General features: G+C 44.4%; 1 protein-coding gene across 2 annotated transcripts; it reads right to left on the minus strand.

The window, feature by feature from the left end:
• Positions 1 to 2,661: 2,661 nt before the first annotated feature.
• Positions 2,662 to 11,870, minus strand: MCAT (malonyl-CoA-acyl carrier protein transacylase). 2 transcript variants are annotated; one of them, XM_082222988.1, is made up of 4 exons: positions 11,550 to 11,870; positions 10,447 to 10,534; positions 6,528 to 6,745; positions 2,662 to 3,451 (listed from the first exon to the last, which is right to left on the minus strand). In XM_082222988.1, exons 1-4 carry the CDS (start codon positions 11,853 to 11,855, stop codon positions 3,038 to 3,040), a joined length of 1,026 nt encoding a protein of 341 aa, XP_082079114.1. In that variant the 5' UTR covers positions 11,856 to 11,870; the 3' UTR covers positions 2,662 to 3,037. The 2 variants fall into 2 exon arrangements, with proteins under 2 accessions (XP_082079114.1, XP_082079113.1); XM_082222987.1 differs by having other exon boundaries at positions 11,385 to 11,870.
• Positions 11,871 to 15,244: the final 3,374 nt, after the last annotated feature.

Below are 15,244 nucleotides of genomic sequence, written 5' to 3' on the forward strand. Positions count from 1 at the left end.
TAGGAAACACATAAATTAACATGGGTAGACAGAAAGCTTGTAGTTCAGAAAGATTATGTACTTAAGGAATTTGTGGATTATAAAGTGGCTTACTATGGGTTTTTAAAATATAAATTTGACTGATAAAAAACTTTAACATGTAATTAATTACAAGGAAATTAAGAGAGACATTAAGAAAACTTGGTCATAACTCAACAAACAGCCACTATTTATGACTTCACATTGAAAGCTATGGAAAATAAATGAATCTCCAAGCCCCACTTAAAAGATGTAGGAGCTGGGGCTGGCATCCTTAGGCCATCTTAGGCTGCAGGGATCATCAGTCTTCCCTGAGCCTTTCCATCCTTAAAAGGCTTTTTTTTGTTTTGTTTGGTATTTTTGCCACCTCACGGCTTCTCCAACTCCGCAAATACCAATCTCTTATATGTGGGTTTTTGGCTACCTATTCACCAGCACTTGGATGATGGGAACTGAATGACAATAATGACAACACTGACAAAAGTTTGCCAGGAAAACATTCAGAAAGACACAGAACTTTTAGAAGACACCTTTCAGGCTTCCTCCACCATTTTGCTGCTGCTGGGGCTCCTGCAAGGCTCTTTTTAGCAATCAGATTCTAAAAGCAAAGAATCGGTGTTTCTTTGTAGGACACTCTTGCTTCAAAGACAAGAATTAGCTTCAAAACAGGAATTTGAACATTGAGCTGACATCATGCCACACCCTTACACTAAAGTATACAAAGGCCTCCTCTGAGCTTTATTGTAGTTAATGTTTACACACATCAAGAGTGGAATTTGTCCTGACAGGCTAGAAGGAAATCAGTTTCATATTTACGATGAATAATTTCTTCATAGAAACTTTTTCTTCACAGAAACTGAACCTCTATTCCTTTCAGAAAGGTGCTGCTATTGTAGATAACACTGAATGCTGGTTATATTCCTGTGCCAGCTTACCTAAACCTTCTACTGCTGGCTCACATCCAGTAATTAGATCCTGCCCGAAATATACCATGTCTGCAAATCATGGCAGCAGAGCTCAGCTCTAAGAGTGGATTTTCACATCTAGAAGTGGTCTGTAGTTGTTGAATAGCCAAGAATCAAGAAACTACATTGACATAATGCACTGGATTTATTAGAACTGAAATCCCGATGTTTCAAAAATATGTTACTCTGAAAGATGTAGTTTATCTTTCAGTTTGTAACTCGCTGACTTGTGACTTGAGGAAGATCCAGGAACTGTTTTTTTATTGCAGTTCAATGCTTTTGGACACTGAGATTTATTTCAACCCACAGGTGTCGCACAAACAAAAAGCATGCTTACATTTTGTATTTGCTACCAAAAAAAGCCAGCAATTTTTTTACCTATCTCAGCTGTAAGAAATGATTTATACACTGCTGCCATCCTCTGGCAGAAGACTACCTGAGATGATTCTAGAAAGAACATCTAAAATCCATCCACTGTTAGGAGTGCTTCCACAGCAAGTGTTCAGTGTGGGATGGTAACATTTTCTTCACTCGCTCTTTATGCAACATCCTCATGATATAACCATGAGACCAATATGCTGTGTTTTCCCTGAAGTCCTGTTTTTTCTCAGACTGGCAGAAGATTGCATTGTAAGCCACTTAACACAACAGAGTGCTGCACTACCCTTATGCTGTTGACTGAAAAGCAAACCTATATTGGAAGGCTGTTAGCAAGAATAAAGGTAACTTGCAATTTTCACAAACTTAACTTTGCACAATCAGCTTTATGCGCTGGGGGGGGGGGAATTACAAATGGTGATGGGCATTCGAGGGGGGAAACTTTGGCAATCCACCTGCTGTTGAACCTAATGTGCTTTGACTATATGTGATTTTGGCTATAGGTGTTCTCCGTGGAACACAATCCCTGTGCAAATTGAGAGTGGCCTGGGATGCCATGTAACGTTTCCCAGCTTTTCTTTCTGGACATCTTCTGAACAGATGGAAGCGTCTCAAGAAAAACTCCTGACGCTTAAACACCAATGCTGTTACCAGCTACATAGAAGGAGCTCATGTTCCGACAAGATCCACTGATATTAAAAGGCATGGCTAACTTCAGCCCATTAATTTCAATGGGTCTATTCTGAGTACCACTCAGTTGTCTACAGCACATGGTCTTTAGCAGAGCCTTTAGCAGACCCAACTCTCCAAAAACCTGTGGTGCCCGATTTATAATTTTACTCATGTCCAGAAGGAAAACTGATGAGGTACTTTGCAAAATGGGGACCTTAATAGTGTGAGTGTGGTGTAGTGGTTAAGAGCGGTAGTCACGTAATCTGGGGAACCGGGTTCGTGTCTCCTCTCCTCCACATGCAGCTGCTGGGTGACCTTGGGCCAGTCACACTTCTCTGAAGTCTCTCAGCCCCACTCACCTCACAGAGTGTTTGTTGTGGGGAAGGAAGGGAAAGGAGAATGTTAGCCGCTTTGAGACTCCTTAAAGGGAGTGAAAGGCGGGATATCAAATCCAAACTCTTCTTCTTCTCTTCTTCTAAAAAATTAATGGGACATTATGCATAGATAGCATACAATGGGTCACACAATCACTGCACCCAATATATTATCTCAGTGGGGCAAGTTACAGTTACCGATTATACACCAAATGCGGATCTCTCACCCACAATAAATGATATGTAAAACAAAGAAAACATTTTAACTTTATTATTATTTCACTGATTCTTAAAAGTTAAAGCAAGACACTGAGCATAAGTCACCACGATTCTTTGGCCAATGCAGGTACTATTGATCAGGCTTATATAAAACAATTCTTTAAAAAGTTTGTAGCAAAGTAATTGATGACTCATGGTCAAATCTTTTTGTCTGAAGAAGTGAGACCCAGAGTGGCCTCTGAGGTAACAAGCAATTCTTCTGTGCTAGTTGTGTAGGGAGATAGCAATGGCATAACGGTATACAGCTCCCTCTCCAAAAGACTATGTTGTGTCTTCCTCCAGGGCTTGCATGATTTCATTTTTACCTAACAATAAATCCATTTAAAATGAAAACTTTTCCTACAGACATCTCTATGCTTTTTCATCTTCTGAAACATCAATATGTTCATAGAACTTCCAGGCCTTCAAATTGCAGGCTTTTAGGATTGTTCCTAGCTGTTTCCCAGGCCCCACTTCATAAGTATAAGGAAATCCTACTCCTTTTTTCCTTTCGTAGATGGCATGCATCGTCTGCTCCCATTTCACTGGTGAAACCAACTGCTTCACTAACAAGCGCTGGATCTGTTTCGGTTCAGTGTATCTCCGGTTTTCCACATTTGAATAGACAGGGATGAGAGGCTTCTGAATATTAATTGAGTTGAGGGCTTCAGACAAAGGTCCCACTGCTGGTTCCATAAGTTGTGTATGAAAAGCACCACTGACTGGCAGCATTTTCACTCTCACAAATGAGTATTTTTTTGAATTTTGCTGCAAAAACTCCAAAGCCTGAAATAAAAATGAAACAGAACACTGAACCACAAAAACAGAGTTACTGCCTTCAATCTAGAACTGCTATTAATGTCATTTGGCTCTTAGGAAAACCCTATAAATTCATTGTGGCCTACAAGTCAGAGGACGCATGCCTCCAAGAGGAAGAAAATAAAGGACATAAAAAGCATAATAATAATAATAATAATAATAATAATAATAATAATAATTTTTTATTTGTACCCCGCCCATCTGGCTGGGCTTCCCCAGCCACTCTGGGCGGCTTCCCCAAAAAAATATTAAAATACTCTAATACATCAAACAGTAAAAGCTTCCCTGAACAGGGCTGCCTTCAGATGTCTTCTTTTTTTATATATATGTCAGGGGTTCAGGAGCAGAGGCGAGGGCAAGGGAGGAAACAGAGAGCGAGGGGGAGGAGGCAGAAGAAAAGATGAGTGATGACGACGACCCGAGATCTCCGAGTCTTTCCAGTGAATCAGAAGATTCACAAAAAGGAGCACCAGTGGCCAGGGCAAGGGGGGAGACTAGGGGGACACCCCAGGAAGATAGAGCCAGAGGGGACTCAGAGGGGAGCAGTTGGAAATCGGGACCAGCGTCACCGCCAGAGAGCAGGGAAGAGGAAGGGCGCCAGGGATCAAGCACTGGCAGCTCACAACAGGAGGGAGGGCACGAGTCAGGAGTGGCCACACCTCCATCGGGGAGCGAAGAGACGGTTAGACGGAAGGTGGAAGGTTGGGCGCGCGCGCCAAGTTCAAATGCACAGGAAGGTGGCGCAGTAGGCAGCCCGGAAAGGGAGCCAGGTCCTAAAGCCCGGCGCAAGGAGACAGGAGGGTCCGGGGAGTCAGCGTCAGAAGAATCCCGGAAGGAAGAGAACCAGGGGGGCAGAGGGACCCAGAGGAGAACTGTCAGGCGGAAAAGGTGGAGCAGGGCTAGGATATTAAGTTGGTGCGCAAGGGGCGGAGACTCAGACGGAGCTTCGCCGATCTAAGCATAAGACGTAGAGTTGCACGCAGAAGATTGAGAATGGAGACTGTAACTCAATAAAGACTTTTATTTAATGATCGCTGGCTGGCGTGATCCTCTGTGAGCTAGGATCTGGAAGCAACCCTGACAATATATTTTAAAAAAACCTTTATTTTATTCCAAGATCTAAAAAAACACATATACATCATCAGTAAAAATAAAACAAAACAAAAAAAGAAAAATAAGAAAGTTATACAGACCAAAATCAAATTCCCAACTGGTTAAGTACAGAATTATTATACAAATCTTTTACATTATTTGACTTCCCACCACCACGACGTGAGCTGTATCTCAACAATATATACGGCAGGGTCTTTTACTAATCGTCCTTTCTACCTCGCGGTTTTTATATTATACCTACTGTGATTTTAGTATTCCCTAATATCGCCTCCATGTATGAGAAAAATTTATTCCAATCATTAATAAATTTGGTGTTTTTCTGTTGCCTGATCTTCTGTGTCATCATTGCTAAGTCGATATATTCCATTAACTTGGTTTGCCAATCCCTGATTGTTGGGATGTTGGGTATTTTCCAATTCTGAGCCAACAGTATCCTAGCGGCTACTGTTGCATACTGAAATAGAGTTTGATCATCTTTCTTGATCTCATTCCCCACCATTCCCAAAAGAAATGCCTCAGGCTTTTTTGGGAAGGTGTATTTTAAAATCTTTTTTAGTTCATCGTAAACGGAGCCCCAGAACTTCCTTACTTCTTCGCAGGTCCACCACATATGTATAAAGTCTCCCTCCTTCTTTTTGCATTTCCAACAGGTCTTATCCCCGGTTTTATACATTTTAGCTAATTTTGTTGGGGTGATGTACCAACGGTACATCATCTTTTCCATATTTTCTCGGAGTCCGACACACGCTGAAAATTTCATATCCTTATTCCATAGTTTTTCCCATCTTTCGTAATCTAGGGGGTGTCCTAAGTCTATGGCCCACTTGATCATAACCTCCTTGACCTCCTCATCCATGGTGTCCCAGTCTAGTAGTTGGTTGTACATTTTGGTTAGGAGCCTTCAGATGTCTTCTAAAAGTCTGGTAGCTGTTGTTCAACAGAGACTTAAAACTTTGTAGGGAAACGTAAAGTGCTGGCTTAGTCTTTGCTACCCAAATGTTGGCGGGTGGCTTTTATACCTAAATTGCATTTGTTGTGTTTCCATTTTTGTTTTATACCAAGGGTAGCCTATGTGGTGCTCTCCATATGTTGTTGGAATACATCTCTGATCATCCCTGACTATTGGCCATGCTGCCTGGGGCTGAGGAGAGCTTTGTTCAAAACATTTGGAGAGCACTAGGTTGCTACATGTGCTTTACATCATCACTGCATGTCAGTTAGATCCTGTTGCCAGGTGACAGGCTTCAATTCTAATCCCAATTACAAGCGGCTGCCTTTGAATATTGTTCAGAAACTTCAGAATGTAGCTGCACAGCTGTTGGCCAGGGTTAGCAGAACAGCATGCGTTGGGAATATTAAGGAGCTCCACCAGTCAGTGCCTATGTTCAATTTAAGGTACTGGTGCTTAACTTTAAAGCTAGAAAAACTTACAGTCGGGGAAACCAGGGAGCCCCTTTCACTATGAGGTCATCTGGCCCTGATATCACCTCTGTCTGAGGAGGGCTGCCCTTTTCCCACTGCAAATGTGCTTGTCTGTAAGACCTGTTTGGCTAAATCTATTGTACTCCCCCCCCCCTTTAGAAATCAGTGAAAATCTTTTCATTGCTCCTTTGATTTCAAACATTAACTTATTTTTAATGCTGTTCTTCTGCTATTCTCATTACTATTGTTCTTATTATTATGAAATGGTTTTAAATGTGTTTATTATTATTTTTTAAAATTAAATATATCAATTGATGGCTATTAGTATAGGTACTTTGAATGTAAAAAAAAAAACAGGATAAAAATACAATTCATATAACAAGCAAGCAAACTTCTCCCCTCAAAATACAGAATATGTCTAAGTACTACTGTTCTCTTGGCTGTCAGCAGTGCTACTGAAAACCCCACAAATTTCAAGATATTCAGAACCATTATTTTGAAATAATACCTGCAAATGTCCTGCAATGACTCTGCTGCCTGGAAACAAGTAGTTTGAAACTTCACATACAGGATTTTCAATTCCCAATGACTTGCAATATTCACGAGCTTCCAAGCAAGCAGTGACATAATTTGAATTATGCCGGCCAATAACAGATAACATTCCACTTGGGACAGCTTCCGATGCCTCCTGCATAGCTTCAGCACGCACCTTCACTGCATATAAGGCTAAAGAAAAGAAAGAGGACTTAACTTCAGCATAAGATAAATGGAAGCTACAGAGAAAAATAGCTGTGACTTTACAAACTCAAATGCATGTTTCCATGTAACTATTACACAGATAGAGAGGTAAAGTGCACAGTCAGTTATAAGGACACTGGCTAGGCTGTTGTCCACCATGAACAGAAAGCACACTGCAGAACACACCCATGCAGCTGTGTGGTCCTTGTCCCCAACTGAAGAACATCTGATACACATCCACAGAGTTCAGGGGTTCCCTAAAACACCACTAATGTAGATTCAAGATGACCAGAACCTAAGTATCCAGGAAAATTAAGCATGAAAGGCTGGCAATCTGGATTCTTGCAACAGGGACCCAAATGTACTGGTATATTTTTTCATGCTTTCACTCTGGTTAACATCGATAGGCTGCATTCACGTAACATGCCATGCCATGCCTAAGGAAATTTAGTCATTTAGACATCACACCAAACTCTCATTTAGCATGGCATAAACAAGTCTAGCCTCCTAGGCTTGTACAGTCCCACAGCTGAGGAGAGTACTGAAGTGTTCACTTCTGCTTTTATTTACAGGTGAAACTCGAGAAATTAGAATATCGTGGAAAGGTTCATTTATTTCAGTAATTCAACTTAAAAGGTGAAACTAATATATGAGATAGACTCATGACATGCAAAGCGAGATATGTCAAACCTTTATTTGTTATAATTGTGATGATTATGGTCAGTCCCAGGGACTGACCTTGAAGCTTTTAAGTGTTATGGTTAATGGAAGAGGAAAAACAGACCAGTCAACTGCTGACAAAACATTAAGGTCTGGGAGGACTTGGCAACAATCCAGGAGAGGTCCACCATCAGCCCCCCCCCTGCTTTTTCTGAGCCTTTGTACCAGTATATGTAAAACCAAGAGAAATGTTGACAGAAGAGGCTCTAAATGATTCATTGGCTCAGCTTCGCAGGAAAATGGACACGATAAATGCGAAAGTGGATGTTTCAATCATTAAAACTAACTTAAATATAGAAAGTATAAATAATACTAATAGAGAAACTACCCAGAAATTGACATAGGAACCTATTTCGATACGGCAAACTGCGGAGGAGGCCAGGGAAAAAACTGTTGTTGCTGAATGTAAAGAAACACAACTGGAGAGAAAGAGCAAGAGAACCCCAGCCCTACAGAAGCAACTTGATGAATATAAGTTGACGCTTGCTATGACTGAACTCAAAGAAAAACAGATGAATTTGAGGATTAGAGTTCACCTTTGGTGGACATGCCCAAGGATTAAGACACTTTGGGAGATGATTTATAACGAGATGAAAAAGGTATTTAAATATACCTTTTTTGAAGAAACCAGAGGCCTTTCTCCTGGGCATGGTCAGCCAATTGGTGTTAAAGAAGGATAGAACTCTTTTCACGTATGCAACAATAGCAGCAAGAATACTCATTGTGAAGTACTGGAAGACACAAGATTTATCTAGCCGGGAAGAATGGCAGATGAAGTTGATGGACTATATGGAATTGGCGGAAACGACTGGCAGAAATCCGAGACCAGGGAGAAGAGACGGTGGAAGAAGACTGGAAAAAGTTTAAGACTATTTATAGAAATATTGTAAAAATAATGAATGTTAGAAAAATGTTGGAATGAAGTTATATGGCTTTAGTAGAAATGCTATAAGGAATTAAGTATAAATGGACTAATAGAGTATTAAAGGGAAAAATAAGATTAGAATATGTTAAGATAATTATAGGATAGAAAACAGAGGAAGATGGAAAGGAATTGCTGAAACAATTAATAGAAGTGGAATACAAAAAGGGAGGTGTGAGGAGGTCGTGGAAATAAGGGAATGAAAGTTAAGATATTGAAATTGTTTTGTGTTTTAAATTGTTTGCGTCTTGTTTTGTTAATCTTATGTTTTTTCTATTTTTTCTTTGCTTTTCCTTTTCCTTTTTTGTTTTTTCTGTTCTATTGTGTTTAAATGGTTGGAAAAGCAATAAATATTATTTTTTTAAAAAAAAGAAAAAAAAAATAATAATTGTGATGATTATGATGTACAGCTGATGAAAACCCCAAATTAACAATCTCAGAAAATTAGAATATTAAATGAAATCAGCAAAACAAGGATTGCAAATAGAGCAATATTGGACCTCTGAGAAGTAGAAGCATGCATATGTACTCAGTACTTGGTTTGGGCCCCTTTTGCATCAATTACTGCCTCAATGCGGCGTGGCATGGATGCTATCAGCCTGTGGCACTGCTGAGGTGTTATGGAAGACCAGGATGCTTCAATAGCAGCCTTCAGCTCTTCTGCATTGCTCGGTCTCATGTCTCTCATCTTTCTCTTGGCATGAGTCTATCTCATATATCAGTTTCACCTTATAAGTTGAATTACTGAAATAAATGGACTTTCCATGATATTCTAATTTTTCGAGTTTCACCTGTAAATGTTGCTTCCCACGTCACCAGAGCTGGGAAAGGGGAGGCACACAAGGCAGAGAAGCTGGGCTCATGCACGCTATGCTAAAACATAGTTCAGTATGATGTCCAATGTAGTCTATGCTTTTCCACATCTGAATTAACAAACCAGCAAACAGAAACCACAGTTTGAAGTGAATTTGTCATCCATGGCTTAGCACGCCTTTTGGGTGTTTGGAAGCTCAAACCATGGTTTCAGTTAATAAAGTTCATACAAGTCATGATTTGGCATAATGCTCAACTAAGCTACTGTCTGCCCCAAACTGTATTTATGTCAATAGAAGCTAGACTTCAGACTAGTTGAAGCAACTTTCCTGCAAGCAATGATATTTAAATTCAGAATCTTACAACTTATTCCCAATATGTCTATAAAGATATTAATACAAGAAATCCTCACATTTTTATCTACTGCAAAGTTGGTTATTCTTTTGTACACATTATATAGACTTGTTCTGGATTTTAATTTTACTTACTTATTACTTAAATAACACAAAGATGTAACACATAAAGTTGAGGAAGAAATAAAATAGCTGGACACTAAGACACCCTTCACTCAGTGGCGGAGGAAGAGGAGTGTGAGGAGAGCGCACCGCCCCCAGCAGCGCAATCCCAGTGGGGTTCCATCGCGACTGCCTCCCCGCCCGCACTGGGCACCACGCCCCTGCAGGCGGCTCTTCGTACCCTCAGTGCCAGAGCATGAAGCTCTGCCACTGCCTTCACTAGCAGAGGACCACACAGAATTGTGTGCCAAGACTAATGCGCCAGAGTCAGCAACACTGAGTTGTCTGCTAGCACCTGGGGCGCATGTGCACATGGGCAGGGGTGGGGTGCAGAGGGTGAACAAAATCCATTGCACCAGCCCAGCCATCACCACTGGAACCAAGCAGGGCCATGCTGCTCTGCCTCCCCACTTGCAAAAGGAGGAGCCCAGCCAAAGAGCCTGGCATGTGAATCCCACTCCCCCAACGCTGGCCAGGCAGCCATTCAGCAAGGGGGCTGGAGATGCAGCAGTGAGGCTGGGCTCCAGGGCCCAGAGACCCCCAGCAGCAGACAGGGCAGGGTGGGGATCCCAGGGGGGTACCTGGTTTGTGCCCCGCCCCCAAATTGTGCACCTGGGGCTACGCCCCCCTGCCATGCCCCCCGGCTACATGCTATCCTTGCATTGCAAAGATTTTAGATAAACATTTAATATGAAAGTGCAAGGGTACTTTCTTGATACCTTCTGCATAGTCTATGGCTCCTGCAAAAACAAGGGCTGCATATTCTCCAATGCTGAATCCAGCAGCTGCCACACAGCTCTCCACTACCTGTAGAAATTTAAAAAGTCTCCAGTAAGTAACAATTAGAAGTGATCCAGAAACACCCTACGCAGTTCACATAGTGTGAGAAACGCAGGAACGGCACCCTGCGCACTGTCCATTGTGGCGCAGCCGGCTTCTTTCTCCTTGGCACAGAGAAAGTGGGCAGAGGAAAGTCTCCCTCCCTTTCTCCTAACATAGAACTCTAGCGAAGCTGAACGTTGGGAGACTTTGGGGCAGACAAAGCCCAAGTGCTTCACGTAGTCAAACTACGGCACTCCCTCCCACAGGAGGTGGCGGCCTTTAAAAGAGGATTGGCATGTCCAAAGTCTGGCCCTGGGGCCTAATCCGGCCTGCTGGTTGGTTCAATCCGGCCCCTGTGGCAGTTTATTTCCTGGCGGGGAGGAAATCCAAGAAAAAGCACAACAACTTCAATCCTTAAATAGGTAACTTTGGTCGGCCCTCAGCAGTGGCGCAGCGTGGGTTGTCAGCACCCGGGGCAAGGCAAGTAATTTGCGCCCCTAACCCGTGGATTTGCGCCCCCTAACCCTAACCCCCAGATGTTGCGCCCGGTGCGGCCGGGGCCCCCTGCACCCCCCACGCTACGCCACTGGCCCTCAGGCATATTCACTTCATCAAATCTGGCCCTCTTTGAAAAAAGTTTGGACACCCCTGGATTAGGCAAATGGAGGTCAGGAGAGGGCAACCCACGGCCACCACAGTCAGAGGCAGTCAGGGGGTGGGAGATGCTCCTGCTCTGCGGGCGCCTGCCTGGCCCTCTCTCGGGGAGGCGGCTGCTCTAGCTGAGCCTCCTGCCTGGCCGGGGGCTGGACTAGATGCCCCCGGGGTGCCCCCTCACCCTGGGCTGCTCGTGGTGCAGCTTCTCCACGGCGGCCAGGGAGCTGACGAAGACGGCGGGCTGGCTGTGCACGGTGCGCTCCAGCTGGGCGCCGGGCCCTCGGCAGCAGAGGCCCAGCAGGTCGTAGCCCAGGACGCCCTCGGCCACGCGGTACAGCTCCCGCACGTTCGGGTAGCGCAGGAGCCCGCGGCCCATCCCCACGAACTGGCTGCCCTGGCCGGGGAAGAGCAGCACCGAAGCCTCCTCGGGAGCCCGGCGCGCCTTCCCGACAGGCCCCGACCGCGGCGCCTCGTCCTCCGCCGCCGCCGCCGCCGCGTCCCGCAACAGCCCCGCCGCGCTCGCCGCCTCCCCCGCGCCGGGGGGCCTCGGGGCTCCGCCTCGGCTCAGCCATCGCCGCAGGGCCGGGAAGGGGAGAGCGCGGCCTGCGGAGAGGCCCGGCGGCAGCAGGCGCGGCGCGGCGGAGGTCGCCATGGCAACGGGAGCCTCCTTCCGCGCGCGGGGCTGAGAAGCGAGAAATGCAAGGCCCGGTCCGGTAGCAAAAAGCTTCCCCCGCCGCGGCCTGGAAACCCGAGCCGTAGAAAAGAGGGTTCCACCCCACCCAAGGGTTCCCCCGTGCTACACGTGCTCGTGGGTGTTAGCAGCAAATACAGAGGCACAAATCCACAGACACGTATCTACCACGTGTGGTAGACACGTATCTACCACAAAAACACAGAGGCACAAATCCACTGGCACGTATGGCTCTGAGGAGTAGATATGTGCCAGGTTGTTGCGTGTGTGTGCTGTGAGTCACAGAATTAAAGAGACACAGACTTTGGTAGATTCGTGTATGTTTAAAATGTGAAGATGTTAACGGAGATTGTTGTTGTTTAGTCGTTTAGTCGTGTCCGACTCTTCGTGGCCCCCTGGACCAGAGCACGCCAGGCACTCCTGTCTTCCACTGCCTCCCGCAGTTTGGTCAAACTCATGCCGGTAGCTTCGAGAACACTATCCAACCATCTCATCCTCTGTCATCCCCTTCTCCTTGTGCCCTCAATCTTTCCCAACATCAGGGTCTATACACCTTAATCCAATCTTTGGTAGCTGAAGTGTGCATGCACACGGAAGCTTATACCAAGAACAAACTCTAAGGTGCTAGTGGACATATTTTATATATATATATATATATATATATATATATATATATATATATATATATATATATATGCAGGTTTTGGTGTCTTCGGGTGTCTTCCCGTGTAAGAGTCGGGGTGTCTGTGCGACGTTTCGACGAGGTCTCACTCGTCATCTTCAGGCTGGTGCTTTCGGCTTCTTGTTACTGGAACAGAGCAGAATCTGGTGTTTGAGTTCCTATAAATACTGTTGAGGGGTGTGGTGTATAGCCTCCAACGTTCTGGGCAGAGAGGAAGTTCCTAGATTAGTGTGCCTCTTCTTCTTTTGTTCCTTAATTACTTGAGGGATATCTTGAGTGATTTCATGAGTGATATTCTGAATACCACTGGGTGGGTCATTAAGTGTAGATTAGTTGCTAAAGCTTTTGTGTCTTGACCTCTTGAGCTTGTGAAGAGTTTTTCTGAGAAGATGGCTGTGCTGCATTTAGTTGTGCTCTGGCTTGGCTTCGTGTATAGGGGCGAGCTGTGGTTTTGTGCCTTGTGCCAGCCAGATCTGTGTAGGGATTGCAGGGGGGTGCAGCATCCGGAGGTGCCACTATAGTTTGGTTACTGGATGGAGTCTGTAATATGTCTGTGGAGAGGGTCTGGGTTTGGGTCTGGTGTGGTTGATTGGTGACGGCGTTCTGTGTGCCTCTGGTTCTGGTGTCGGTTTTTGTGGGGAGGGCTAATTTCCAGATGTCTGGCAGGCGGGACGTGTCGTCACGCTTGTTCATGTTGTGAGGGTGTTTCTCTATCTCGATGGCTTCCATGATTATTCTCTTGTGGTGATGTTCCATGTTAAAGAGCAATTTGGAATCTGCAAAATTAATTTCGTGTCCTGTTTCTTTCATGTGTTGGAAAAGAGAGGAAGTTTTTTCTTCTTTTTTGACGGCATTCTTGTGTTCTGCGATACGTGCATTTATTCGTCTGTTTGTTTGTCCAATGTACGTGGCTGGGCAGACTTTGCAGGGTATTTCATAGACCCCTTGGTTTTCCAGCTGGATTTTGTCTTTTGGGTTTCTGAGGATATTGGCTATTTTTTGGTTGGTGCAGAAGGCTGTTTTGATATTGTGTTTATGGAGGATTTTGCTGATTTTGTCTGTAGTGCCCTTGATATAAGGAAGGAGGGCCATGCCATTGTTTTCTTCTGTGTCTTGGTTTTTGGGGGGTGTTTCTTTTTGGATTAGCTTCGTAACCCTGTTTTTCTGGTATCCATTGGCGATTAACACATTTGAGAGATTCTGTAACTCAGTTGTCAAGTGGTCTTTGTCAGCCAGGCGTTTGGTTCTGGAGATGAGAGTCTTGGCTACGGAGTTTATTTGTGCAGGGTGGTGGTGTGATTGTGCATGTAAGTAGCGGTTGGTGTGTGTTTTTTTCTGGTAGATAGTGTGTCCTAGGGAGCCATCAGGTTTTTTGTAGATTAGGACGTCAAGAAAGGGGAGTTGGTTGTTGTCTTCTATTTCCATAGTGAATTGTATTTTGGGGTGTAGGCTGTTGAGATGTGTGAGGAAGCTATCTAGTTTTTCTTTCCCGTGTGGCCAAATTACAAAGGTGTCGTCAACATATCTGAGCCAAAGTTTGGGTTTGTGTTCTGACTTGTCTAAAGCATTGGTTTCAAAGTGTTCCATGTACAAATTTGCGATGACCGGTGAGAGGGGTGATCCCATAGGTGCTCCTTCTATCTGTTTGTATCTTTGACCATTGTGGATGAAGTACGTGTTGGTTAGGCAGTGGTTGGTCAGGTCCAGGATGTATTTGGGGGGATTGTATTTGTTTTGGATGGCTGTCAAGGCTTCATTAATGGGCACTTGAGTGAAGAGAGATACAACATCGAAGCTCACAAGAAGGTCATCGGGATGTAGGTATTGCTTCTTTATTGTTTCTATGAACTGGAAGGAGTTAGTAACGTGTGAAGCGATGGATTCTGCATAGGGCTGAAGTTGCTTAACGAGAAATTTAGCGAGATTTTGTAGAGGTGAGCCTATGGAGCTGACTATTGGTCTGAGTGGTGTTCCTTCTTTGTGTATCTTGGGGAGACCGTAGAGTTTGGGGCATCTGGATGATTTTTCTCTGGGGATGATTCTTAGCTGGATTTCTTCACTGATAGGAGAGGCTTTTATTTTGGATTTGGTGGTTTTTTCCAGATAGGTGGTGGGATCTGTTTTTATAGGTTGGTAGGTAGGGTCTTGGAGTAGATTTGATAGTTTTGCTTGGTAGTCCGATGTGTTCATCACAACAGTGGCGTTGCCTTTGTCTGCTGGGAGAATGATTATGTTGTTGTCTTTCCTCAGGTTGGTGAGTGCTTTCTCTGCCGTCTGGAGAGCTGAAACTGAGACCTCACATAAGACAGACAGACACGCCAACAAACTCTACAAACTAGAGAAACGCCAGAAGCCCAGCCACCCTCCACAACAACCCATGAAACAAACAGTACATAACATATCAGACAGGATCCTCACCCCAACTGAAACCAAAGTACTCTCCAAAGGTTTCAACTTTGCAGTCGCCCCGAGACGCATCCCCACGGAAAACATCATATGCGGAGTCGAAGCTAGCCTGACCAAAATCGACCCAGATGAAGCCAATAAAATCAGACTTGAAGTCACCAACATCCTCTGCTCCAGCAAACCACCCAGAAGCAATTTACACAAAGAAGAACAGAAAGCACTCACCAACCTGAGGAAAGACAACAACATAATCATTCTCCCA

The sequence above is a fragment of the Podarcis vaucheri genome (genome assembly GCF_965113315.1).
Source record: "Podarcis vaucheri genome assembly, chromosome: 5".
NCBI lineage: Eukaryota > Metazoa > Chordata > Lepidosauria > Squamata > Lacertidae > Podarcis > Podarcis vaucheri.

Bases quoted from the DNA above. Each gene is read 5' to 3' on its own strand.
- MCAT (XM_082222987.1), bottom strand. From the start codon at position 11,855: ATGGCGACCTCCGCCGCGCCGCGCCTGCTGCCGCCGGGCCTCTCCGCA. The intron at 10,535-11,384 runs GTGAGGGGGCAC...AAATTTCTACAG, and splicing joins TGCACCACGAGCAGCCCAGG to GTAGTGGAGAGCTGTGTGGC. The intron at 3,452-6,527 runs GTATTATTTCAA...TTTTTATTTCAG, and splicing joins TCATTGCAGGACATTTGCAG to GCTTTGGAGTTTTTGCAGCA.